The 25,850-nt window shown below is 44.9% G+C and overlaps 1 protein-coding gene across 8 annotated transcripts in view; it reads right to left on the bottom strand.

The window, feature by feature from the left end:
- The window catches only part of NAV2 (neuron navigator 2), a 523,029-nt gene that overhangs the window by 99,550 nt on the left and 397,629 nt on the right, over positions 1 to 25,850 (bottom strand). For all 8 annotated transcript variants that reach the window (XM_069221928.1, XM_069221926.1, XM_069221921.1 and 5 more), the window contains 2 exons: positions 23,053 to 23,191; positions 1,248 to 1,542 (listed from right to left, as the gene is read on the bottom strand). In XM_069221928.1, coding sequence (XP_069078029.1) covers positions 1,248 to 1,542; positions 23,053 to 23,191 — 434 coding nt within the window. The remainder of the gene's footprint in view (positions 1 to 1,247; positions 1,543 to 23,052; positions 23,192 to 25,850) is intronic.

Genomic DNA, 25,850 nt, shown 5'->3' with positions numbered 1-25,850 from the left:
GAGGGTGGGATGGTAGAACCACGCATGCCGTTCCCACACATGCCTTTACTAGGCATGCTTTTACAACGTAAAATCGTTGTAAAGGCATGCATGGTAATTGCATGCATGGAAAAAAATGCGGTCGTTGTTCAGGCGTGCGTGGTTTGTGCATGCATTGTTCCATCATACATCCCTTAGAGCAAGTCATCATACCAAGATGCAACAACACAAGTATTGCCATTCTTCCTGACTCAGCCCGGACAATTAATGCATAAATTCAATCAGTAGTCAGCACCTCAACAAACTTCCTCCATGCAAATTAGCATCTGTTCTGCTGCACTCCCACATCCCATCTCTTCCCTCAGAGACAGACCTACATGAGGAAACCCTACCCAATGACGTACACTCCCTCGAATTCTTCTAAAATGCCAACCCTAATGCAGTTAAAAAGAAACCACCACTCTGAGAATTTATTTTTGGCCCTTTAGGAATGCCACGATCAGCTCGAAGACCCCGTGTTCCCTTAATGAACGTGTTTAAGAAAAAGCACTATGGAATAATCTTCGCAAGCTTTGCACTTTGCTAAGTTTAAGTTTAAAAAGAATTATAGGAAGTTCCTAGTCATCACTATTGCAACTTCACACAACCATACCCTTCATATCTTTGTGCCACTTCCTATTAAATTTTCTAAGTGCCGCTTGGTGACTGTTCTCACTGTGATTTACCATCCATACCCAACCTCATCTCAATCCTGCATGACCTGGTCCTATGCAAGGTCCTCTGTGTTACACTGCTTTTCTCCAACAGTATAAATAGTCTGTTCTGCAGGATTCTGACCCTCTCACAAGTCACTTGACTGCTTGAACTAGCAGTGCTCTTCATACCATGCCAATTACACATTAAGGGCCTGATTTTGAGTTTAGCGGAGGAGTCACTCCATCACAAACGTGATGGATATCCCGTCCACCGCATTACAGGTTCCACAGGCTACATGGCATTGTCATACGATGGACAGGATATTCATCACATTTGTGATGGGGTAACTTCCTCGGTCAAACTCTAAATCACGCCCTAAATATTACCTGTGAAATATAAAAAGGGTATTCGTGTTCCCAGATCCTGGGCATGGATGACCTGTTGGTCTGTGACAACCAAAGTAAAAATCACAACCTGAAAGATGATTTTCCATTTACTCATGCCCTCTTGCACCAGACGTCAACTCCCACTGCCTCTATTCTCTATTTCACTGTTATGTGCAGGTTTCTCACCTGTTCCAGCTGACTTCACTGTGCTAGAGGTTGCTGAAGTTGACTTTGTTCTCGGTGAAGTAATTCCAACCTGAGCCGTCATCCCACGCCTCCAAGAACCGGTCTGTGCAATGACGGTGTTTTTCCTGCCTGAGACGCTTTTGTCAGATTCATCCGACATATCCGAAGGATTCCTCCTCCACTTGGATCCAGATTCCATCTTCACACCACTGTCAGAGCCACCGTCTGACTTCTTCACTTCATCACCAGACCAGATGGAATTGCGGTCCACCTGCAAGTGCTTCTCTGCATCAGTCTAGGGAACAACATCATTCAAATTGAAATTGGTTACAAAGTATTACACAGAAATAATTCTTAAATCCATGGATAAGGCTATTGAAACATATCAAGGCACCGATCTGACCAAGGGCTGAGCACTCATTTCATGTGGAAAAGTAAGTGAGATAGAAAACTACCAAAAAGAAGCACAGCCCAATACCCATGACAGCCAATCATCAAAATAATCTTTAAAGAAGAAAAATGTTGAAGTTATACACAAAATGTTTTTTAGATTGTATTAACTTTGCACTAGCACCAGCTGGTCTGACTTTACTCATGCTAGTCATGTTGCTGTTCAAATGACATAAAAACATTTGACAAAGTCCTATGTGAAAACTAGTTTCTGCATCCGAGTTAGCAAATAAACAGAGATGCTGATTCTGTGGGTACTCGACTGGTACATCAGAACTAAAATATGCACCAAAAACATGTCCTTTAAGCTTTAGGGAAATGAGAAAATACATGGGATAGAGATTTAAATGGCTCTTCTACTCCTGAAAAACAACACTGAACGCAAATTGGTAAATTTGCCGGAATACTCTATCTTCCCGCCTGTGTGTTCTCAAGTGTAATTGGGTATTTGTGCTTTTTACTCATCTGCTAGTGACCCTAGCTGAATTAGGAGTGTATTTGGAGAATAAAAAGAGTACAAGGTGAAAATGTGAATCTCAACTGATCCAACTGTAGATTCATAGCAGCAGGCCGAACCTTTTATGTAATTTAAGAAATCATCTCACTTTTATGGAACAACCTACTAGAAAGGATGGGGAAATGAGAGAATAGAAATTTATCAATTGAAACATGCATGCCACCAGAAAACAGTCACAGTGGAATGTCGTAACTCAGGGGCGAAATTACAGGTGAGCACAACACGACGCATTCCACACCCGCCCTGGCCCTTCCAACTGCACCCACCTGGTATATAATTATGTTCCTGCTCCCGCCTGCGGCACAGAGGACTCTACATTGCTTCCACCTAGTTTCCTAAATTTACATTCACATCTTTCTGCTTTCAGAGCAGATCACTAACTCCACATTCAAAGATTTTTGCTCAGTTCTTTGCACTGACTGCTGAACCGGGCCTTATGCGCCACTGGATTAAACAGTGTTATGTATTTCAATGTTGTAATATTAATTATTGAGTATTATGGTTATAAACCGACATAAAAATCATTCAAAAGAATGTCTCTAGTAATGTTCTGGTGGTAATAGAATGCTAATGGTAAGATTCACGTCCTAAGGCAAGACAAATGCAATAAGTGAACTTACCTAAAGATAAAAAAATAAATTAAAAAAAAAAGTTTTTTTTTAAAAACACTAACCATAAAAAAGATGGTGAAAAGAAAATAGATTTGGGTTGTGAAATATGAACAAAAAGTGGATCCCATCTACCTAATTTGAGAACCTGATAGATATTCCGCAATCGCGAAGTTCGGATTTTGGATGGATGAATGATCCTGTCCTTCAGGACTATAGTCCTCATATGATATTTAAATGGGCAAAACACGTCGTGGGAAGCCATCTTAGCGGAGAGTGATAAACTAACAGTGGAGATTGTTTTGAAATATAATTTGCCAATTATCTACAAAGCCTGTTCGCTCTACTTCCTTCTTGCATTTCTTTTCTTTAACGGATTAGTTTACGAATCATTCTGCATAACAACCACCATGGTGACGTACGCCTTTTAAAAGGACAACCTGGGTCCTCGCGATTCACGCACAGAGAATGGACCCACGTATTATTTTTTAAAGTAAAAACAATGGTCTGCATGAGACATCTCTTCAAATCAGTTAAAATGCTGGTTCTTTTTTTTGGGGGGTGGAGTTACTTTGACTTCTAATACTGTACTTTTTTACTGAAGGAAACCCAGCAATATCCATATTATGCACCCAATCATTTTTTTTAATTATTTTTTTTATAGCAATTGTATATGCCACTAGGTATTCTTATTACATGTACCACCAGCAAACAAACTTACGCCCACCACCATTCGTGATAACCATGTAAGTGGCCACTAGCCTCTCACTGCGCACAAGGACCACAGCCCCATCAGATATCACTCACCGTTCCCAGTACCTAAATGAATTCTAATGCCCTCCTCCCCATACATTATTCCCTTGGTGAAATAGAATACAATGACACCTCTGCCCCCTGGGTGCCTACTACTTTTTACCCTTCACCTCCAGACCAAGGGCCAGAGGTCATAAAAGTGAAAGCCCATGTGGATACCGAAGATCTTCCCGCCACATTGTTGCTGATGGAGAGCAGTGTGTATTCTGGACGCCTCTTATTTAATTTGGTTTCTGCATTTATATGTTAGAAAACAATCTTGAACTTTTAAACCTTATTGAATCCAACAAAGCAAAAAACCTACTCCTTTTGTGCTCTCTAACCCCTCCCCACCCACAAATGAAAATAAAATCAACTCTAAGCCCCCACCCCTTCTATATCTGCCAGAGTGCAACCTCAAAACATCAAGTACAAATCATTCATGGAGACATGGTAGGCCGGTTCCTGAATGATACTGTAGGTTTATCATCAAAAACATCTTAGAGAAACTGCAATGATAGTAGGCTTTAGAAAAGGGACAGACGTGTAGGAGATGAATTTAAAATAAAAATGATCTTAAGTTCCTCAAGCCTTGGAAGGAACACGAGTGTAGGACTGAATTCGAAGTCGTGCCAGGTAGCAAGGGATGTTCTGTCTTGGGAAGATAGCGGAGGCATCTGCAAGAGTTCATCTCAAGCCTCTTTTTCGGGTTGGGCAATTTGTGGTTGATCAATTAAGGTACATATGGGAGTGGGGCGTCCGCCACCAGGCCACATTGGGCTTCTTCCTTCTTTAGAGACACTCTAAGTGTCATTACACTGTAGTGCATAAGTGCAGCTGGTCTGCGTTATCGCTGCACATCAAAGAAGTAGAGGAATGTCCTACGTACGACAGTAACTGGGGTCCAACACTTGTGGGCTCACAGGATCCCAGAGTGACAGCCCAACAAGACAGCCCCCAGACCGCTGGCAGCGCATGAGCAGGCCTAGCTCCAAACCTGCACCATCTTTCACTGGGACTAACCCTACCACTGTGTGCACAACCAAAGGTCTACACCAGCGCCATCACCTCTGGGACTAACCCGGCCGGTGCATGCGCAGCCCAAGCTCTACACCACTTCCATCACCTGTGGGACTAACCCTGTCAGTGCACGTGCAGCCCAAGCTCTACACCAGCACCTGCACCTCTGGAACTAACCCTGCCAGTGCACGCACAGCCCAAGCTCTACACTACTTCCACCACCTGTGGGCCTAACCCTGCCGGTGCACGTGCAGCCCAAGATCTACACCAGCACCATCACCTCTGGAACTAACCCTGCCAGTGCAGCCCAAGCTGTACACCACTTCCATCACCTGTGGGACTTACCCTGCCACTGCACGCGCAGCCCAAGCACTACACCACTTCCACCACCTGTGGGACTAACCGTGCCAGTGCAGCCCAAGCTGTACACCAGCACCTGCACCTCTGGAACTAACCCTGCCAGTGCACGCGCAGCCCAAGCTCTACACTTCTTCCACCACCTCTGGGCCTAACCCTGCCGGTGCACGCACAGCCCAAGCTCTACACCACTTCCACCACCTGTTGGCCTAACCTTGCCAGCACAGCCCAAGCTCTAACCACTTGCATCACCTGTGGGATTAACCCTGCCAGTGCACGTGCAAGCTCTAACCACTTCCACCACCTGTGGGCCTAACCCTGCCGGTGCATGTGCAGCCCAAGCTCTACACCAGCACCTGCACCTCTGGAACTAACCCTGCCAGTGCACGCGCAGCCCAAGCTCTAATCGCTTCCATCACCTGTGGGACTAACCCTGCCAGTGCACGTGCAGCCCAAGCTCTACACCAGCACCTCTGGAACTAAACCTGCCAGTGCAGCTCAAGCTGCACACCAGAGAGTGTGCGTGTGAGTGTGTGTGACCCAAGGTCTACCACAGCGCCATCACCTGTGGGACTAACACTGCCAGCGCAGCCCAGCTCTAACCACTTCCATCACCTCTGGGACTAACCCTGCCAGTGCACGTGCATCCCAAGCTTAACCACTGCCATCACCTCTATGAATGTTGACACATACAAATCCACCAGTGAACGCACAGCCCATGCTTTACACCAGTATCACCGCCCTCATGAAAGCAGAGGTACAGATTAACCCTTCCAGTGCATGTGCTTCTGGAGCTCTACCCTGGCTCCATTACTGCAGTGAATGTCGGGAACAGACTAACCCCACCAGTGCACGTGCATCCCAAGCTCTCTACCAGCACCATCACCGCTGTGAATGTTGAGGCACAGATTAACGCTGGTTCCAAGGGAGGTAAGCCCCTGCCTCGTTATTCAAGTGCCACCTAACGAGAATGAGAGAGGCATCACAAATATGACGAGCTATGATGACAACTTGGACAGAGTGAGATACTGACTGGCACCAACACCTTTTAGGTGCCCTAAGTTATAACATGACCAAACTTGCTAGTTAGACATTGCTGCCAATACAGCATCCTTTCACACTGGCCTTCTCTGGATGCAGACACTGACTTCTGACAAATCTTCAGACTGAGCAGCCATGTTTTGAACGGTGCTACATGAAAGGTTCACAAAAAAGTTCTGACGCACTCCTTAGAGGACGGTCATATGTGTGGCCCTTCTCTGCCGGGCCCCTAGAAAGTCAAACAAGGAGATGTATTCGTTCCTCTGAGCCTTCCATCCTGGTCTGCTAGTAAGTCAAACAAATAGATGTGAGTGGCCTTTGTGAGCTGGTTTCCTAAGAAGTCATGCAGGTAGCAGCCCTGTTTGGAGAGTCAGAAGTTTGGCTTCTCACCTTTTAGGTGACCAGTGCATTTGCCCTTCCTTAAGCACATGCACACTACAGCCATCATCAAGCCATCACCTTCCTCTCTCCACACACCAGTGGTTCTGCAAGCCTGAGTGGTGAACCTAGATGAAGCCTGTCCCAGCTATCACCAGTTAGAACCTGATAGATAACCAAGCAAGTAGCACAGTATTCACATGATCCTTCTTTTCCATCAAAAAAGAAGAGACAGTCGGGTCACTCCCATTCCCATGATGCAGTTGGTTATTAGCTGAGGATAGGCTGTGGCAATGTTTGCAACCACTCCCAGTATAATGCCTCCTAAGGATTCGGACCGCACAGTGGTTGGGCAATATTCAGGAGATGGGATTCTTGAGGAGCATTTTACGCAAACCACGCGGGTCCGAATTCAGAGACGCACCTACGTGCCCCAACACACCCTGGGTAAGCGTTCCATGGAGTGCCGACTCCTGCTCTTGCTAGGAGCGGACGAAAGACCTCTTAGCACGGGTGCAAGCCCGTCCTCCTTCGATTTCATGTTCCCCATTGACCTTCAACAAGTTACGGGGCTTTAAGTTCAGTTTGTTGTCACACTATACAGGCGGAAAGGTGTCCATCGGCAAAACATCCAGCAGTAACGAAGTAAAATTTTAGATACAGTGCATTTGTTCCCTATGAATTGGTTACCTTTGAAAGACACAGTAGGACATCTATGAAGAAGGAAAATGAGATATACACGTAATTGAAAATTGGCGCCAAGATAAACTATTCGAGGTCACTAAAATGTAATGTAATAGAAGTAACATAACTAAAACCATCACGGATTAGAACTTCACTTCTGAAGGCTAAACACACCCCTATAATGGATGTTTACAGAACAGCTTGTTTTCAATTTAAAATCCTGAAAGCTTCTCAAACCACATATGAAGTAAAGCCTCCGCCGAAGCAAAAAAAGTTTTCTAATCTCTGTAATTTGAAATCTATTTTTGGAATACAATCTCTGCCATAGGCTAAGGAAAGGACAGACTCCTTGCCAGCCGGAAGAGCTCAAGGAAATCCAACCAAAGCCAAGCAAAAGTCGTCGTCTTCAAGCTGTGAGAACCGGTCTACGACAGACCACGCTTCGGATTATAAGGCACAATTTTATCTGCTAGCAGGGCAAGTGCATCAGCCAACAGGCACAGCTGAAGAACTTTGTTTCATGTGTTATGTCGGTGTGTGATTTCGCCTTCGAACCACACTATCACACGCCTTGCTTGAAGTTCATACATCTTAACTGGGGTACCGATGATCAGCTAGAGATGTTAGCATCTTCCGAAAGGGCTCATAAGTGGGAAAGAAAAATTTATTAAGAGTGAAGGTAAGCCGGCAGGCATAAGAGTTATGCAAACTTAGAGGTTTCTATGAAGACAGCTCAATTATACTACGTTTATATGTCCCACAAAATTTGTATAAATCCTACTTATGAAATTCTGCAAATCACACTTTCATTAGCACACCTTAGTCAGGTCTTGGCAAAGCAACAGAAATGATCAAGTCTTCAGCTTGAGTGTTGGCCTTTTATTCCACTCGCACCTTCCTTGACACACAAGCATGTTCACACTTGTCAACTTGGATCACAGGACATACACCAGCTCTCTGGTCCCAGAAGTGAAAATGTCACCCATGGAAACCAGTGTTAACAACTTACTCTGCTCTCTAAAGACAGACTTCATTAAAACACACAAGATGAGCTTTGTATTTTGTGAGAGTGCTGGAGAGGAGTCTGACAAAGAACAAGGAAGTATGAAACCTCCCCAAACTGATGAAAGCACTGATGTTTTAAATAAATTGGTGGTAAGTATAAGCGGCCCAAGGTGTTGGCACATCTTTTTCACTTCAAAGACAAAGCAAAAGAAGAGACTCTTTACAAGAGAGAGAGAGAGCGCTCACTCCTCTCCCATCTTCAATACTCTTCAGTCTCCACATTAGGACAGTGTAGGAGGCTGGCCTGGCTTAGAGTGGGTACCTGGTGGTACTTACACCTTGTACCAGGTCCAGTTATCCCTTATTAGTAGATTAGAAGTGTTCTAGCAGCTTAGGCTGATAGAGGTAGCTATAGCAGAGCAGCTTAGGCTGAACTAGGAGACATGCAAAGCTCCTACTATACCACTTATATCATATAACACTATATCATAAGAAAACACAATACTCAGAGTTACTAAAAATAAAGGTACTTTATTTTAGTGACAATGTGCCAAAGCTATCTCAGAGGATATACTCCCTTGGGAGGTAAGTAAAATACACACACAAACCAAAATCAGGTAAGTAAAACAGTCAGAAAGTAGTGCAAACACTGTAGAATACAATAGGATGCAATAGGCCTAGGGGCAACCCAACCATATACTAAGAAAGTGAAATGCGAACCACAAATGGACCCCTAGGCTAGTGTAGTGTGTAGAGGGTCGCTGGGAGTGTAAGAAAACACTAAGGGTGTCCAAGATACCCCACCCTAAGACCCTGAAAAGTAGGAATAAGGTACTGCTATTTCCCCAGAAACACACTAAACTTGTGATAGAGGATTTTGCAAAGACTACAACAGACTGCAAAGCCCTGAAGACTGATTCCTGGACCTGTGGACCTGCAAAGAAAGGGGACCAAGTCCAAGAGTCAAGAAAGTGTCCAGGAGGGCAGGAGCCCAATAACCCCGGATTAAGGTGCAAAATGGCTGCCTCTGGATGGAAGAAGCTGAAGATTTTGCAACAACGAAAGGTGCTAGGAACTTCTCCTTCATGCAGAAGATGTCCCACAGAGAGCTGGAGGAAGCAGAGTTGTTCCTTTGGCAAAAGACCGCAAACAAGCCTTGCTAGCTGCAAAGGTCGCGGTTGAAGAAAAAGGGTCCTGCCCGGGCCCAGGAAGAATCAGGATATCGCCACTTGGGAGAGGAGACAGAGGGGGCCCTCAGCAACATAGAGAACTCATGCACAAGAAGGTAGCACCCGCAGAAGTCCTTGAACACGTGTTCAAGAAGACTGAACACAGCAGTCGTCTCAACACTACAAAAGGGAGTCCCACAAAGCCGGAGGTCAACCCAGGGAGTTGAGCAATGCAGGATGGAGTGCTGGGGACCTGGGCTATGCTGTGCACGAAGAATTCCTTGCAAAAGTGCACAGAAGCCCTAGCAGCTGCAGTTCACCCGGTGCACAGGATTACTGTTTGGAGAGGGGAGGCAAGGACTTACCTCCTCCAAATGTGGACAGTGGGACTACTGGACAGTCTGGGTCACTTGGGTCCACCACCTGTGTTCCAGGGACCACGCTCGTCAGGATGAGAGGGGTCCCAGAGTGCCGGTGAAGTTTGGTGCCTGCTGGAGCAGGGGGAAGATTCCGTCAACCCACGGGAGATTTCTTCGTAGCTTCCAGTGCAGGGTGAAGGCAGGCAGCCCCCAAAGCATGCACCACCAGGAAGCAGTCGAGAAAACCGGCAGGATTAGGCACTACAATGTCGCTGGTAGCCTTCTTGCAACTTTGTTGCAGTTTTGCAGGTGTCCTGGAGCAGTCAGCGGTCGATCCTTGGCAGAAGTCGAAGAGAGAGGTGCAGAGGAACTCTGGTGAATTCTTGCAAGTCGTTATCTGAAGAAAAGCCCACAGGAGAGACCCTAAATAGCCCTCTGAGGAGGACTGGCCACCTAGTCAGGTAAGCACCTATCAGGAGGGGTCTCTGACGTCACCTGCTGGCACTGGCCACTCAGAGGCCTCAAGTGTGCCCTCACACTTCTGGATTCAAGATGGCAGAGGTCTGAGACACACTGGAGGAGCTCTGGGCACAACCCCTGGGGTGGTGATGGACAAGGGAGTGGTCACTCCCCTTTCCTTTGTCCAGTTTTGTGCCAGAGCAGGGACTGGGGGCTCCCTGAGCCGGTGTAGACTGGCTAATGCAAGGAGGGCACCATCTGTGCCCTTCAAAGCATTTCCAGAGGCTGGGGGAGGCTACTCCTCCCCAGTCCTTAACACCTATTTTCAAAGGGAGAGGGTGTAATACCCTCTCTCAGAGGAAATTCTTTGTTCTGCCTTCGTGGGGCTGGGCTGCCCAGACCCCAGGAAGGCAGAACCCTGTCTGTGGGGTGGCAGCAGCGGTAGCTGCAGAGAAAACCCCAGAGAGCTGGTTTGAAGTTCCCGGGGTCCATAGTGGAGCCCTGGAGATGCATGGGATTGGCACCCCAATACCAGATCTGGCATGGGGGTGGGGGGGCAATTTCATGATCTTAGACATGTTACATGGCCATATTCGGAGTTACCATTGTGAAGCTACATATAGGTATTGACCTATATGTAGTGCACGCGTGTAATGGTGTCCCCGCACTCACAAAGTCCAGGGAAATTGCCCTTATGTGGGGGCACCTTTGCTAGTGCAAGGGTGCCCTCACACTTGGTAAATTTGCACCTAACCTTCACCAAGTGAAGGCTAGACATATAGGTGACTTATAAGTTACTTAACTGTAGTGAAAAATGGCTATGAAATAACGTGTGTGTTATTTCACTCAGGCTGCAGTCCTGTGTAAGATTTGTCTGAGCTCCCTAAGGGTGGCAAAAGAAATGCTGCAGCCCATAGGGATCTCCTGGAACCCCAAAACCCTGGGTACCTAGGTACCATATACTAGGGAATTATAAGGGTGTTCCAGTGTGCCAAATATAATTGGTAAAAATAGTCACTAGCCTGTAGTGACAATTGTAAAGGCAGAGAGAGAGCATAAGCACTTAGGTTCTGATTATCAGAGCCTCAGTGACAAGGTTAGTCACTACACAGGTACACACATTCAGGCCACAAAGTATGAGCACTGGGGTCCTGGCTAGCAGGATCCCAGTGAGACAGGCAAAAACAAACTTACATACATGTAAAAATAGGGGTAACATGCCAGGCAAGATGGTACTTTCCTATAAACAGGAGTCACTATTTTCCAGATTGCCGGACAAGTGTGTGGTGTTTAGATCTGGTCACATATCAAGGGTCCAGTCTATGTACATCTACCCAGGTAAGCGCCACCCAATATAGTTCAAACGCTTCCAAGGATAAGCCAATGGCTGGGGTGAGCATGGAGCAGACGCTTAGGCTTGAAATGTTCCAAACATGCTCTACACATGGAAGCGATCATCGGCTAGGTCAATGACCGCTCAGTAAGTGGCCACTACAAAGTAGAGTAAAATTGACCTCCTCTAAACACTTCTATGAATGGAATTCTGTTTTTAGTTCCTGGTTAACGCGCCCTTTGCTCAATGGACTACCACTAAACGCTCCTCAGAATGTCTGTAAACTATGCATTTGATTTGACACTAATCTATAGCTGAACTTTAGATGAACATTATGACATCTTTTGAGGAACCCTGCCCTGCCCTTTATAACTTTTCTCTACAAAGGATCACACTAGCAGTGCTGGCGTCAAAATATGGTTCCTTCAAGGAAACATACGTCCTTTCTACAAAGACAATTTAGAAGCGTGAAAGAGCACAAAACTATGGGGCTCACCTTAGCTCCGTCTTGAAGCGCCACAAAGATATGTCTTCTGCAGTGCTGTTGCGCAAAAGGTTCAAGACCAAACAAAGGGTGGAATTGAAGACGTTATGCTTTGCACACAAGCCCCTTCATGGACACCATCCAATATTTCCTTCCTGTTAGTGCCACACTGTGCTACCAGAGACCCACAGTCTCCCAGTTTGAACATCTTTTCCTTCCACCCGGCGCGATACAAGTGTTCCGGGACGTACAAAGTCAGGCTCAAGGCTCCTATGGAACTCGCCTTCTTCAACCTTTTACGTCAAAGACAACATTTCCAGGTTCCACTTACCCACTTAAAGTCATCCGTTCAGACTGGGTTTCCATCCCCCATACTGCTGATCCCGCAAGCCCAGGTCACTTACTGCTTCTCCTGTTATTGACTTCTTACCTCCTAATCCCAATTGCTGTATCACCATCCCTTCACAGAAAACCTACTTTACCTTGGAAAGTGCTTTGAAGCATCCTCAAGGATGCAAGAGTTAAACGAAAAACAAATAATATAGAAAAAAAAAACGCAGTTGAAATTTGCATTTCGCCAAACTTCTATCAGGCTTTTTATTTTGAACGGAGAACACCTTTCAGAATCAAGCTAGGAAGCTAAAAGCTGTGATTTTGAAATTATCACTGCAACAGTGAGGGCGGAATGGGGTGCTGTTTAATAAAGCGCCTTCTGGATAAGCACAGTAGGGAACACTGGCTCTCTAAAACTCACGTATCAGTATCTTGATACGAGCTACACCAGGCTCACAATTCAAAGTTAAAAAGGCAGAGTGAAATGTGTTCAACTTCGGAATCAAACAAATATTGAATGAACGGAATATTGTATGTAAGGAAATACAAAAGCCGTAGGGACAAATTGTAAAGCAAAAGCATAATGTTTTATAGCAAGAGAAAAACAACAAAAATGTGAAAAATTGCAGATTATGTAGCGGAGTGTCAGTGAAATAAAGTGAACCTGCATGTAATCATGAGTGAGAAAATCACGTCTGCATTACTTATTGAGTGCATGTTACCCATCCCCAGAAAACTCGAAGTCAGTGGTACTTAGTCTAGAGGAGTGATAGTCGATGTTTCGATCATAATGGAAAGACTTCACGGGTCTTCACAGGGCAGGAAGAGCATCAGATTACCACCCTTTTGGTAAAGCGCCCCCCCAAGATGGGGGGAGCGCGGTCCCATAGCAATCGGGGCCGCCGTGGCCAAACCCTCCGCACTAGTTGTGCGTCGGGCTGGCCAGGGTACTTCCGCAATCATGCCTTGCAGGGTGTGAGGGCAGAACTTAACTGTGGGTGTACGCGAGGGCGACGTTTGTTCTGGCTCCAGCCACTGCGCTCCAATTGGGGGGGCTATTTAAGCACCCCCACCCCCCAAAAGGGGCCTTTCTGGCATGGCATTTTGAAGTAAAGTATTACGGACAGTGTTTTATGAAGTAATGGGCGAAAAGTTATAAATAAAATTCTTCCAACAAATAAGTTTGTCGGTCTGCGTGTAGCAGGTGTTGGGGTGAGGGCTTTCTGGTGGTCTCAGAGTTCTAATATCAGTTGTCCGCATTCTACATTGCATCATGCGTCTAAGTATGCATCCACACATCAAGATATTGCATGTCTCTTTGACAATCCTTAAATTGCAAAAGAACTTGCAACAGGGTTAGCAGAATCACTGGCCAGGTAAATAAATGAGCACAATAGGAACTCGTTGATGTTAAATCCCTGGTCTGAACTCATGACTGTACACGTCAGTTCAGCATGGCAATAGGATGCTACTGTCTGCTCATATTGAGGGAAAAAACAGGACACAATATGGTTCTGGGGTTCCAACATCCTCAGTTATTTACAATGCTTTCCTATTATTTGGGCGTTTTACAAAATATTTTGTTGAGTGTGTTGTGCATCAAAGGACAGCAGCAGGCCTATTTCATAAAAATGGGGGTTCTAATCCCAAATCCACCCTCAATAACACAACAGACCAATCTAGAGTGCTACCTCTCTATCTAGTCAGACTTCTTTCAGGGATGCCTGCTCATTGTCATATGTGTTTCAAGAGTTGTCTCCCAGCACACAGGGAGCCTGTCCTTGGGCAGCTGGAGCACTTATCAAGTAACTGATGTCTGGCGGTCAATGGCTCATCCGGAGCCTGAGCGCTAGGAGACAAACTATCCCCAGGTTAAAACAATACAAGGTTTCAAACAGCGGCATTCTGTAAAAATGTTTCTAAAGTTTGGAAAAGTCAGCTTTTACCAGAACTCTTTATCAAATGCATATTCACAACCCCTTTGCTGTCCGGAACTACTAATATCTACTGCATAAAACTATCCATGCGCCCGCCATAGGTTTGGATCATACCTCGCCGCCCTTAAGCACCAGGGCGCACAATATTAAAATGCTCTACAAAAAAAAAAAAAAAAACACACAGGTTGTGGTAAATCGTGCCACTTCTTTTTATGTGGAGTTAATCTTCCATTACTGCTAGGCTACACAAAATGGAACCTTGAAAGCCACTAGGATTGCACATGGCACCACCTCATCATACTAATCCTTACCCGATGGAACAAAGGTCCAAACAGGCCCTGCAGGCCTTGGATGGAAGCCAATCAGAAAGCCCTGGCCACCGTCCCATCAGGTAGGACCAGTGAACTTTAATCCCAAAGTCTGGAAACAAACCGCCATCTTGTGCAGCGGAAAAAGGCCAACTTTCAGCCTCCAGCGCCATTGATAAACAGCAGCCTTCAGGGAGGAATGTAGGTCCACTGTGTGCGAAACAAGCCCCGTAGCTCCTTAATATGGCACCATCGTACTAAGTTCAGTGGAGCACTTACGGTGAACCCTGGAAACGTAAGCAAACACCTCGGAGACACACAAACTGCTGCTAACAGGGAGTCTGTGCAAAGCAGTTTCAAGTGAGCACTTCATGGCATGAGAACAGAGAAGCCATACTCTCGGAGCCCCAACCAAAAGCAGAGAAACGCATCAATGCAACCACAGTTTGAAAATGAAAACATTCATTAAAAAGCAGTCAGGGAGAAGTCTCAAAATAAAACAAGCAGAGGCATTTCAATAGGTCCTCTCGGTATTTAACTGTCATGTGTGCGTATAATATCACTGTTGAACAGACCAAACCGAAAATGTGTCCTCTGGGTACCGAGAGAAGTTCAGAATACAACTCTACATAGCCTGGGGCAGTGACCGAGCACAGACCTCCAACAACCTGAGTGAACACATTCATAAGGACCACATGCTAACTAACAATCAGTCATCCTCCAAATCAATGGCTGCACTAACTACCAGTTGCTGGCCAACCCCCAATCGCTCCAGCCAACTCAATGACTGTGCTGACAAGGAACACTTGCTGGGCAACTCCCAGTCACTAGATCCTACTCAATGGCTGTATTGACAAGAAATACTTGCTGACCAACTCCCAGTCGCTAAATTCTACTCAGTGACGGTATTGACAAGGAATACTTGCTGACCAACCCCCATCCACTTTATCCTATTCAATGACTATATTGACAACGAAAACTTTCTGGACAACTTCCAATCACTCCATCAAACTCTACCCAAAAACCCCATCGCTCCAAGGCATCCTCACTCTCTATATCCCGCTCAGAGTCCCGGATGCCTTTGAATTTTATGAGGCTTAATACACAAAAGAAGGAATTCCTTCTGCTCTGTAAAGGCAAAACTAGACTTGACCTGTGACTGATTACTGAACTTTGTGTTGATGTTTCTCCCGTAGACATCTCCCACAAGCCAAGTCTTTCCGTGTCACCCTGGATTCAAAGCTCATTCAGCATATAAATGTTTCAACCAGATCAGCAAACGTTTCAAACACTCTCAAATAGCTGAAACATTCATTCTACAAAGACCATCTATGAATTGAGATGGAAGGCCTGGTGGCTGCTTGGTTTGATAATGTTAATGCCTTGCACTCCCCTCTTGAAGACTTCTCACACTCTGCAGCAACACTAATTTTTTTCACAAGACAAATTGGCCACATCGCTTTCATTCCTAAAGGTCTCGGACGGCTTTGAAGCCAGAATCAAACCAAGGTTTTGCAATTTGTCAAGTAAAGAACTTCACTAGAATAAGCTGGCAGGGTCAAGCCCAGAAAGGGATCTACAATCACCCAAAAAACACACACTTGCACTTCTTATCATTTCAAGAGGTTCAAACCCCCCTAGGAAACAAGAAGTCCCTTTAGAATGTCTTACGGACTGATGACAATTCTTCTCAACTGTGATCAATACTGGAGTTCAGAGGACAACTAAAGACTAATTTATTCCACATACACCTGAAGTGACAGATACGTTTGTTTTCTATACATATTTAAATCCAAGCCTGAGTCAAGAGTTGCTCATAATATATGAATGCATATTTTTCCATTCTCCCTCGTGGTTACCGGTAAAGCTTCTAACAACCCCAGAGGCCAAGTGGTATTATGTAAAATTGTTAAGAAAATAAAAAGGGAAGACAGCCAAGCAAAACAGCCTCACAAGACATCGACAATCACCAAACGAACACATTCACATCATTACACACAAAAAAAAATTCACCAAGAGGAACATTTTGGGTCTATTCTGGTCCACCATGCCCTCAGAAAAGCCAGACTAAAGTTTTCGACAGAATGATGCTGCTGTATGTAATTTGATACAATATTAAATTGTCATACTTTTAATGATAACATGGCTGTCCGTCAAGGTACAAACACTCCTGTGGAGCTGAGTGTGCGAAAGAGTGCACAGAATGGCATTCATAAAATCCCTCATCCTTAAGAAGGCTACAGAAATCACCCAATGTCACTTAGTGCTCCAGAAATCACCCAATAGGTCCTTAGTGCTCCAGAAATCACACAATATGTCACTTAATGCCCCAGAAATAAACCAATATGTCACTTAGTGCTCCAAAAATCGCCCAATATGTCCTTAGTGCTCCAGAAATCACTCAATATGTCACTTAGTGCCCCAAAAATCACCCACTATGTCACTTAGTGCTCCAGAAATCACCCAATATGTCCTTAGTGCTACAGAAATCACTCAATATGTCGCTTAGTGCTCCAGAAATCACCCAATATGTCGCTTAGTGCTCCAGAAATCACTCATTATGTCCTTAGTGCTCCAGAAATCACCCAATATGTCACTTAGTGCTCCAGAAATCACCCAATATGTCACTTAGTGCTCCGGAAATCACCCAATATGTCCTTAGAGCTACAGAAATCACCCAATATGTCACTTAGTGCTCCAGAAATCACCCAATCTGTCACTTAGTGCTCCAGAAATCACTCATTATGTCCTTAGTGCTCCAGAAATCACCCAATATGTCACTTAGTGCTCCAGAAATCACCCAATATGTCCTTAGTGCTACAGAAATCACTCAATATGTAACTTAGTGCTCCAGAAATCACCCAATATGTAACTTAGTGCTCCAGAAATCACCCAATATGTCCTTAGTGCTCCAGAAATCACCCAATATGTCACTTAGTGCTCCAGAAATCACCCAATATGCCACTTAGCGCTCCAGAAATCACCCAATATGTCTCTTAGCACTCCAGAAATCACCCAATATGTCTCTTAGCACTCCAGAAATCACCCAATATGTCACTTAGTGCTCCAAAAATCGCCCAATATGTCCTTAGTGCTCCAGAAATCACTCAATATGTCACTTAGTGCCCCAAAAATCACCCACTATGTCACTTAGTGCTCCAGAAATCACCCAATATGTCCTTAGTGCTACAGAAATCACTCAATATGTCACTTAGTGCTCCAGAAATCACCCAATATGTCGCTTAGTGCTCCAGAAATCACTCATTATGTCCTTAGTGCTCCAGAAATCACCCAATATGTCACTTAGTGCCCCAGAAATCACCCAATATGTCACTTAGTGCTCCGGAAATCACCCAATATGTCCTTAGAGCTACAGAAATCACTCAATATGTCACTTAGTGCTCCAGAAATCACCCAATCTGTCACTTAGTGCTCCAGAAATCACTCATTATGTCCTTAGTGCTCCAGAAATCACCCAATATGTCACTTAGTGCTCCAGAAATCACCCAATATGTCCTTAGTGCTACAGAAATCACTCAATATGTAACTTAGTGCTCCAGAAATCACCCAATATGTAACTTAGTGCTCCAGAAATCACCCAATATGTCCTTAGTGCTCCAGAAATCACCCAATATGTCACTTAGTGCTCCAGAAATCACCCAATATGCCACTTAGCGCTCCAGAAATCACCCAATATGTCTCTTAGCACTCCAGAAATCACCCAATATGTCTCTTAGCACTCCAGAAATCACCCAATATGTCTCTTAGTGCTCCAGATATCACCCAATATGTCACTTAGTGCTGCAGACACTGTTATTAGTTTCTCCAATGAGCAGATCAGTGACAGGCGCTAGTACACATCTTGGTCTTTTGAGTCAAGTCTTTTTCTGTTAGCTCCTGAGCGCAAAGCTTGATTCAGCGTTTATACTTCGTAACCAACAATGCCAGCAGAGAGGTAAACCGTGTCAGCCATACTCAGGGGTGGAAGCAGTAACCTAAAATATGGGAACCATACAGGCTCCATCTAACTCGCCACCAGTCTACCTGCATGACTTAAAGCAAGTTCTCCAGCGTGATAGACAGTAGGTGGAAAGGAACCAGCATACGAGCCTTAACTAATCTTGACGGAAGACCTAAGACAGAGTAGTACCTCAAGGTACACAAATCTAATTTTCTTCTATCTCTCTTTTAAGAGCAATGGAGGTGAGCACTCACTGCTGACATCTGATACAACTGTAGCTCACGGTTCCGAGCAGTGTCAACAAAGCCTCTCATCCTCCAGAGGTCGATAAAGAGAGTAGAAAATACCTGTTAATTAGGACACTTGGAACACAAAAATCGGTATTGTTAAGAGCAATTTAGGAACAAGCTAATAATTTATAATTGTCATTAACAGTAGTCTACCTACTTGGACCAAAATTGAGAAACACTGTGGCTGAAGCGCACCTGAAACCCAAGGACAAACATTACATCATTCATGGCCAGTAAAGTGATGTTCTTTTATGTCCCAAAACCTAATTTAAACTACAAGTAGAAGCAGGGTGGCAGGGGAACAATGGGTCCTAATAGAAGCAGGTTAGATGGGTCACATTGTCTTGGTAGGTTAGTCAAGGACAATGTCACAGGTGTTCAGTAGGCCCTTCGCACGCCTGGGTCCCGCTGCCACTGCACCTGCTGCACAATTTGTAGCGATGCACCTCAAATTCTCCTCATAAATCGGCCAACGTTCACACAAGATCTTTTATGGGGATACAGACATTCTGTGGGTTCATTTGCTAAACCCACAGTCCTTGCTCGGAATGGCTTAAATCTGCAGCAGTGCATATCTACATACGTCAATTTTTTTTTTTTAATAAATTTTAATTTCACGAGAGGTTGAAATCTCATATCTATGGAACTGTTCAGCGGCAGCATCAGTCAGTGACCTGGGTAGTGCAAACAGGAGAATCTAGAAAGATGCAGAGTTCTAAAAACTCGATACAATTCTGAGGGCATGACTGGTCTAATTCTTTTCAAACTGCTCCTCTATCAACTGAACCAAAAGTCTAATGAAAAAAAAAATACATGTCGAAAAACATTTGTACCCATTACTTCATTTTAATGAGGTGTGGGTGAGTGCAACCTGGAGCACGAGGACAAGGTACGGTGAGGTGTTGAAGCCGCCAAACAGGGATACAAGTGAAGTATGGTGCGTGACACAGATGGATCCTTGGTTGGGTGTCAAATATTGAGTAATGATTTCGATTTACAGGTTATGCGTTTTTCGGACCTCTGTTTACGAGTTATGATGTGATTCAATAATCCTGCACAGTGTGTAGTAAATGCGTGTAATCTTAATAAATTCTCCCAATGCCAAAAGACACTCAGACTCTGTAGGTTTACGTTTGGCGGGTGTTGGGACGGGGCCTAATGGGGGCATCCAGGTCCTAAGTGCATCGAAGGCAGACAAACGGTGGCTCACTACTGACTCCTGATGGAGGCCAGAAGACCTTCACAGCGATGGCTGCAGATAAGCCCCCTTTAACCTCAGGCAGAGTTCTTCAGGGGCAGCCCTGGTCTGCCTTTGGAGGGGTTTTGGGGGAAACCCCCCCCCCCCCACATACCAGGGTGCATCAACATGGATCCTGGATTCAAGTAGTCAACTGTGCGCCCCCTCCTGGGCAACAGACAGCACGAGATTCTCTAGCACACATGCTTGCTTCTGTAATAGGAGCATGACCTCGAATTAATTTGGCCGCACCCCATGCAAATGAGGGAACACCCACTTTACACGGCTCAGGCGACAGCTTTGAGGTCACGTGATAGCCAATATATGCAGGACTACTGGAATTACGCAATTCTGAGGCAGCGGCGTTTTTCACATAGTTATGGACTTGCAGCATTTGCTACACAATCCATTATCTGCTGCATAATTGCAGATTTAAAAAAAAATAAAAAAAAATTCAAGCTCAAAGGGATCAAAAGTTTATTTTTAAAAAAGCAGAAACGCTTGCTGCTGCGCTGAGGAGGGCACTTTGCAAAGGTTGACGAATGTTCGCCTTTTAGTTAAATGCTGCTGTATTCGGGTGTTAAACTAGTATGAATAAGGGGAAACCTTTGACCAGACTGTGCTAACATGTTTATAAATGACAAAGAAATGAACTGACACTACCACATAATGTGCAGCGTGATTTGTATTTTCTTGCCGCATAATAATAAACCCTGCAGTATAATTTGGTCCTGCCTTGTTGCATAACTTCAGAATTCCTAATTCTACGGCAGCCCCTTCTGAAATGTCCATTTCTCAGTCGGTCCCGATTTTCTCTGTTTGACCGAGAGGGTTAAACAGAGTCTAAAGTGAAGCCAGGAGTCAGGTTTTATTTTAGAGAGAAGGGCCAGTTAAACAAAATACTTATTATTCAAGAATGCACTCACCTATAATGTCTCGAGACGCTAGAATCAGATGTGTACAAAGACATATCCATATTTACATCTAAATAACCAGACAGACAGAAAGTAATGAAGAATGCCCTTTTGTTCTACCGACCCAACATCTCCTAAGCAAATATTTTTATTAGGAAAACAGAGACTGTTCCCAGATGGTCGAGTTCTGCAGGGAGAGAAGTCGGGTGAGAACGCAAATTTCAATCAACAAAGAACTCACCCTGAGAGTCCAGGCGCCACATGCAGTGATAGGTAGAGATTTTCAAAGAACCGCTCAATCTTCCTCTTTCAAACTGAACCCTACAATATACACTGCCAGGGGGACTCTGGTTCCAGCCCTGGGCTGGGGTGCCAAGGCCCCTAGGCAGGCGTGCCACTCCTAGTGCGCCCTGGATTCTTGGAATAAGGGTGTTCGCCACGGGGAGCCAAGGAAATCGTTGGTAAGGGTCTGGAGATGTGTGACACCTCGGTCTTACAGTGTGGTACCTGGCAGGGATCGTCGTCAAAGTATGGTGCCACCAGACAGGAGAAAATCTCACCCCTACCATCAAGAACTCCTGGCACGTGTGTTTGAAGAGTACGCACACGGTCCCTTTGTTTGAGACCCACCAAGTAATCAGGAATAAACCTGCGGCAAGGGACTGAAAGGGGCATGGCTCTTCCAGTGAGGGAGGCATCACTACTTAGCCCTTTTACTGGGCAAACTCCCCGATGGCAAAGACATTTTGGATGACTGGTATGCCAAGACATGGGCACCGAGATTGTTTTGCCATATGACGTCACTGGTGGGGCCCAACAGGACCAAATCTAGTCTAGACTTGCTTTTCTCCTCTTTGGCGGGGACAGGGCACAGCGGGTTGGCCTGGAACGCCCCTTTTGGGATGGGACCAAGACGACTGCATATGGTTGGTGCCTTCTGGAACGGCACAGACCAGCTAACCAAGGATGCACTGGAATGCAGCCGGAGTGATTACCAGTCACTGAGATCAATGGCTGCTGAATGCCAAAGGCAACAGTTAAGATGCTAGAGAAACTAAAAATCTGCATTCTGTGGTGGGCAGCCAGTGGGCACGGACAAGAGAGTATGGGTTTCTCTCTGATCTTTTGCAGTGATCTTCAAAGAACAGCTACGGGGCTGCCAAGAGCAGCCCCAGGCTCCATTCTGATGGCTGCCCTGGGCATAATTACCATTGAGGGAAAAGGCGGAGCAGGCCTCAAGCAAATTCTTTTATTCGAATGGGCTATAATTTCAGATTCATAGGAACCCATGCTGTGGCAAGCCCAAGTGCGCTTCTTTGGAAATATAAAAACGAAAGAAGAAGAAACACATGCAAAAGCAGTCGGATAACTCTGGGGTGTATTTTTAGAATCACATCAACACTAAAATAATTAAACATACCCCTTATTTAATTTCATTGTAGTTTTTATTTTAATAACCACATTGCACTACTGCAAAAATCAATTATTGAATATTTTGGATATTTGTAAAACAAATTCCTATTTTCCAGTATATTTACCAATGACCAAACCACTACTTACAACATAAACAAGCAGTAGCAAAGCCAGTATGTCTGGCTTGCATTCGGAGTTCTGAATAAGTTATTTAAGAAAAAAAGAAAAAAAAAAAAACATGTTAGAGTGAAAACAAACAAAATGTGATTGCCTTTTTTAGACAGCAATTTAATGTTTGATTATTCAGAGTATTGTGTTAGGTCAAATAGTCCCTCGTGCATTGCAATGCAAGCACATCATAGGAAGCACACTGATGCACCAAAAAGCCAATAACATGAGAGGAGACAAACCCTCCTTTGAATGGAGCGAAAGCCCACCTTCTGCAAATATTAAAGAATTGGTAACAGGTCTTGCTACCTCTTATGCTGTCTAGCCAGACTACAAAATTACTATTTATATATAAAAATGTGCTGAAAATGCACTGTCCCTTGGTGCCCAATGAGGGGTCTAGCAACCTCTCAAAAACAACTCATTTGAATTGGCCATGCTCAAATTCAGGTTACATACCTACTTCCGCAGCAGGGGTGCAATACACGCGGATACTTTACCGGCTCGTTACAGATAATAACAGTACTAATATCCTATAGAAATGCACAAATGAAATTGTGCATATGTACGCAGGAAACAAACCCTCACCTGCACATCGAGGTTCTTCCGAGACGAGGCGGGCGTGTTGGCGTATGAGCTGATGGAAGAACTGGTGTTGATGTCATCGGTGCTGAGGTTGTCTATGGTGTCGCTGATGCCACTGCTCACGGAGCTGCTGTCATCCCAACTGAGGAACAAAGGAAACAAACCTTAAAACCTCCATTGTGAGCCCAGGGGCAGCATCCATCAATGAGAACACTACACAACACTTCCCACCTCCCACAACCCACCGCTCCATACTCCAGATGAGCAGTAGTGTCTGATGAAAGGCTAATCTTAGAGTGCCACCCTCAAACCTTGCTTCACTATATCTGCATTCATCTCGCCCTCCATCTCAAGTCTCCATGTCCTGAACCATCAAAACTCATCTAGTCCCCTGCGATCCCACCTCATCTCGTCTCCCACCAGCCATCCCACCTCATCTTGTATCCCGTCAGCCATCCCACCTCTTCTCATCCCTGCCATACCAACTCACTTTTTTTGCCATCCCAATTTAACTCATTCCCTACCATCCCAGCTCTCTTCGTCCCCGCTATTCCACTCATCCCATTATTTAAAGATTAATCAAGATCCTGACTGACTAATGTGTTTTTGGGACAGCCCAACAGTGATTTGCATTTGGCTGGTCAGCATCTATAGTGGCAAAACCACAATGACCCTGACAGCGGCCTAGGGTAATTACTAGTGACTGAGATTAATGCCAACATTTCACCTATCACTCTTGTTCTTCTCAGTGATTGCTGATTCACTGTCTCATCGGTGCTGCTGAGATAATGAGCACCAACAACCTTCTGTGGGTTTGCGTTCTGCAGGGAGATACCTTTGGGTGGAGAGAGCACCGTGGCCATCCACATCTACCTAACGCGGAGCACGTGTGCTCTCGAGCCACTTCTGCCAGCTGACAAGTGCACACTTTCATCTGTATGTGTTCCACTCCCTGCAGAGGTTTTGCACAATATTGTGTTCCCCTGACACTCAGAGGTAGTTTTACTTTTCTGTTGCAAAGCAAAAACCGATTGACAAAGCCAATAGGTTTGGTGTTACTATGGCTTAGTTTTGCCAGTGCTTGTTTGTGTACTGCATCATGAGAAAACTGTAAAAACATTTGAAAACTGGATGCAACAGAAAATAAGACAACCATTTTCTGTGTAGCATCCACTTTTGAGATTATTTTGTCAGCGCTCCACACCCAGCCCTGCGCTATGGCACAGTTTACCAACAGATTTCAGTTGTAAAATAATCCCTCATGCTTTTCAATGGAGGCGGAAGGACACACCAATAGAAAACTGCAACACTGAAATACTCCTTTAAGAATTGTGTTAGGATAAACCATGTATTAGTTGCCCATAAATGTTTTGAGATACATTGGATGCAAGAATACTGTAAAATGTTATAATGTTCTTTAATGTTGTGGTTATGAAGTTGTAATAAATACGGCCTGAGAATGGTTATATTCTCTAAGGCAGGAACGATGCCTATTTGCTTTGCCTCTTAGAAAGGGGGGGGGGGGGGTGGGGGGGATCCAACCTTTCAGGGGAAGGGAGGTAGGATTGGAAACCGGGGGAATAAGTTGGTTATTCGGCGTAGGTCTCGGTACGGTCCCCCACATGTGGATAAATGACCGGTGCAGAATGTTTCTTTTGTATTGAGCACTACAATGTTTGGACCTTTTCTCATTTCATTTTTACTCACAGTAACAATTAAAGAAAATCACTTTATTGTTCAAAAGAGGAGCTGTCCTCCAACAGACAGGCGCCCATAACGTCACCGGGCTATTCTCACTAGGCTCAATGAGGCCCTTCTGTATTGGCCAGGTCACGCGGCCATGTAAAAAAAAAGTAGCACCTATGTGAAAGTGAGACACACCTTGCTACATGGGCCAATGCTGTGTGCTTCAAGCAGCAGCCACTTTACTGAAGGTGTGTGACTGCTATTAAACATTTTCAGTCAACTGCATTATGGGATGGAGATCTCCATCAAGTGAGCTGTGGCTGAGCTCCCACAGACATATAAACACTAATTCACAGAGGGAGCCAGGACTGAATGAAGGTAACTTTGCCTCACATTTGGCAGCTTTGCAATTCAAAATGAGTCGGCGCTACTGGCATTGGAAATGTATAACTGGACATTTTTGGCCACATTAATTGGTCAACCCTGCTGCATGTTTTGGTCCTTTCTGCCGCATAATTCCACTGGCCCTGCATATAACTAGAAGGCTAGTAAGCCTATTGGAATATAGCCTTACTTAGTTTAAACGCACAAATGGAACAAAAAAAAAAAAACAAACAATGCATTTTGCACTGTGCTGAAATGGAACACATAAAAAAAAAAAAAACATACAAAAACAAAATATCAAACAATGCATTTTGCGCCGTGCTGAAACATCCTCACTCCTCTTCCTGTCCTGTGCAGGTCAACTTCAAAACTGGGACTGGCTGTCCAGCCTCCATAGCAGTCAGAGAGTTAACTGGGATTCTGTGAACTGGTCAGCAGGCTCCCTTGACTATGAACCTTATTAAACACCTACAATTGGACTCTTTAGAGACAAGCATCCCAGCAAGCAGGCACCGTCCACAGCAGCTATAGATTCAAACACCCGTGGATCAGGTCAGGAAAACTTGTGGTTGCAGTTTTTGGAAACAGATCCAGTGGGACTATAATTAAAGCCAAATGGAGGGACAGCTCTTACAGACAGTATGGATTATCCTTGCACAGAAGGCGGTCATCTCTTCCTCATTCTGCCCCAGGCAGGTTCTTAAGTCAAGTAGCCAATGTTAGGGATTTTA

This window comes from Pleurodeles waltl, chromosome 3_1, assembly GCF_031143425.1.
Source record: "Pleurodeles waltl isolate 20211129_DDA chromosome 3_1, aPleWal1.hap1.20221129, whole genome shotgun sequence".
In the NCBI taxonomy this organism is placed as follows: domain Eukaryota; kingdom Metazoa; phylum Chordata; class Amphibia; order Caudata; family Salamandridae; genus Pleurodeles; species Pleurodeles waltl.
Note: the sequence above shows the minus strand (reverse complement) of the source record. Positions and strands in the feature narration are given on the sequence as shown.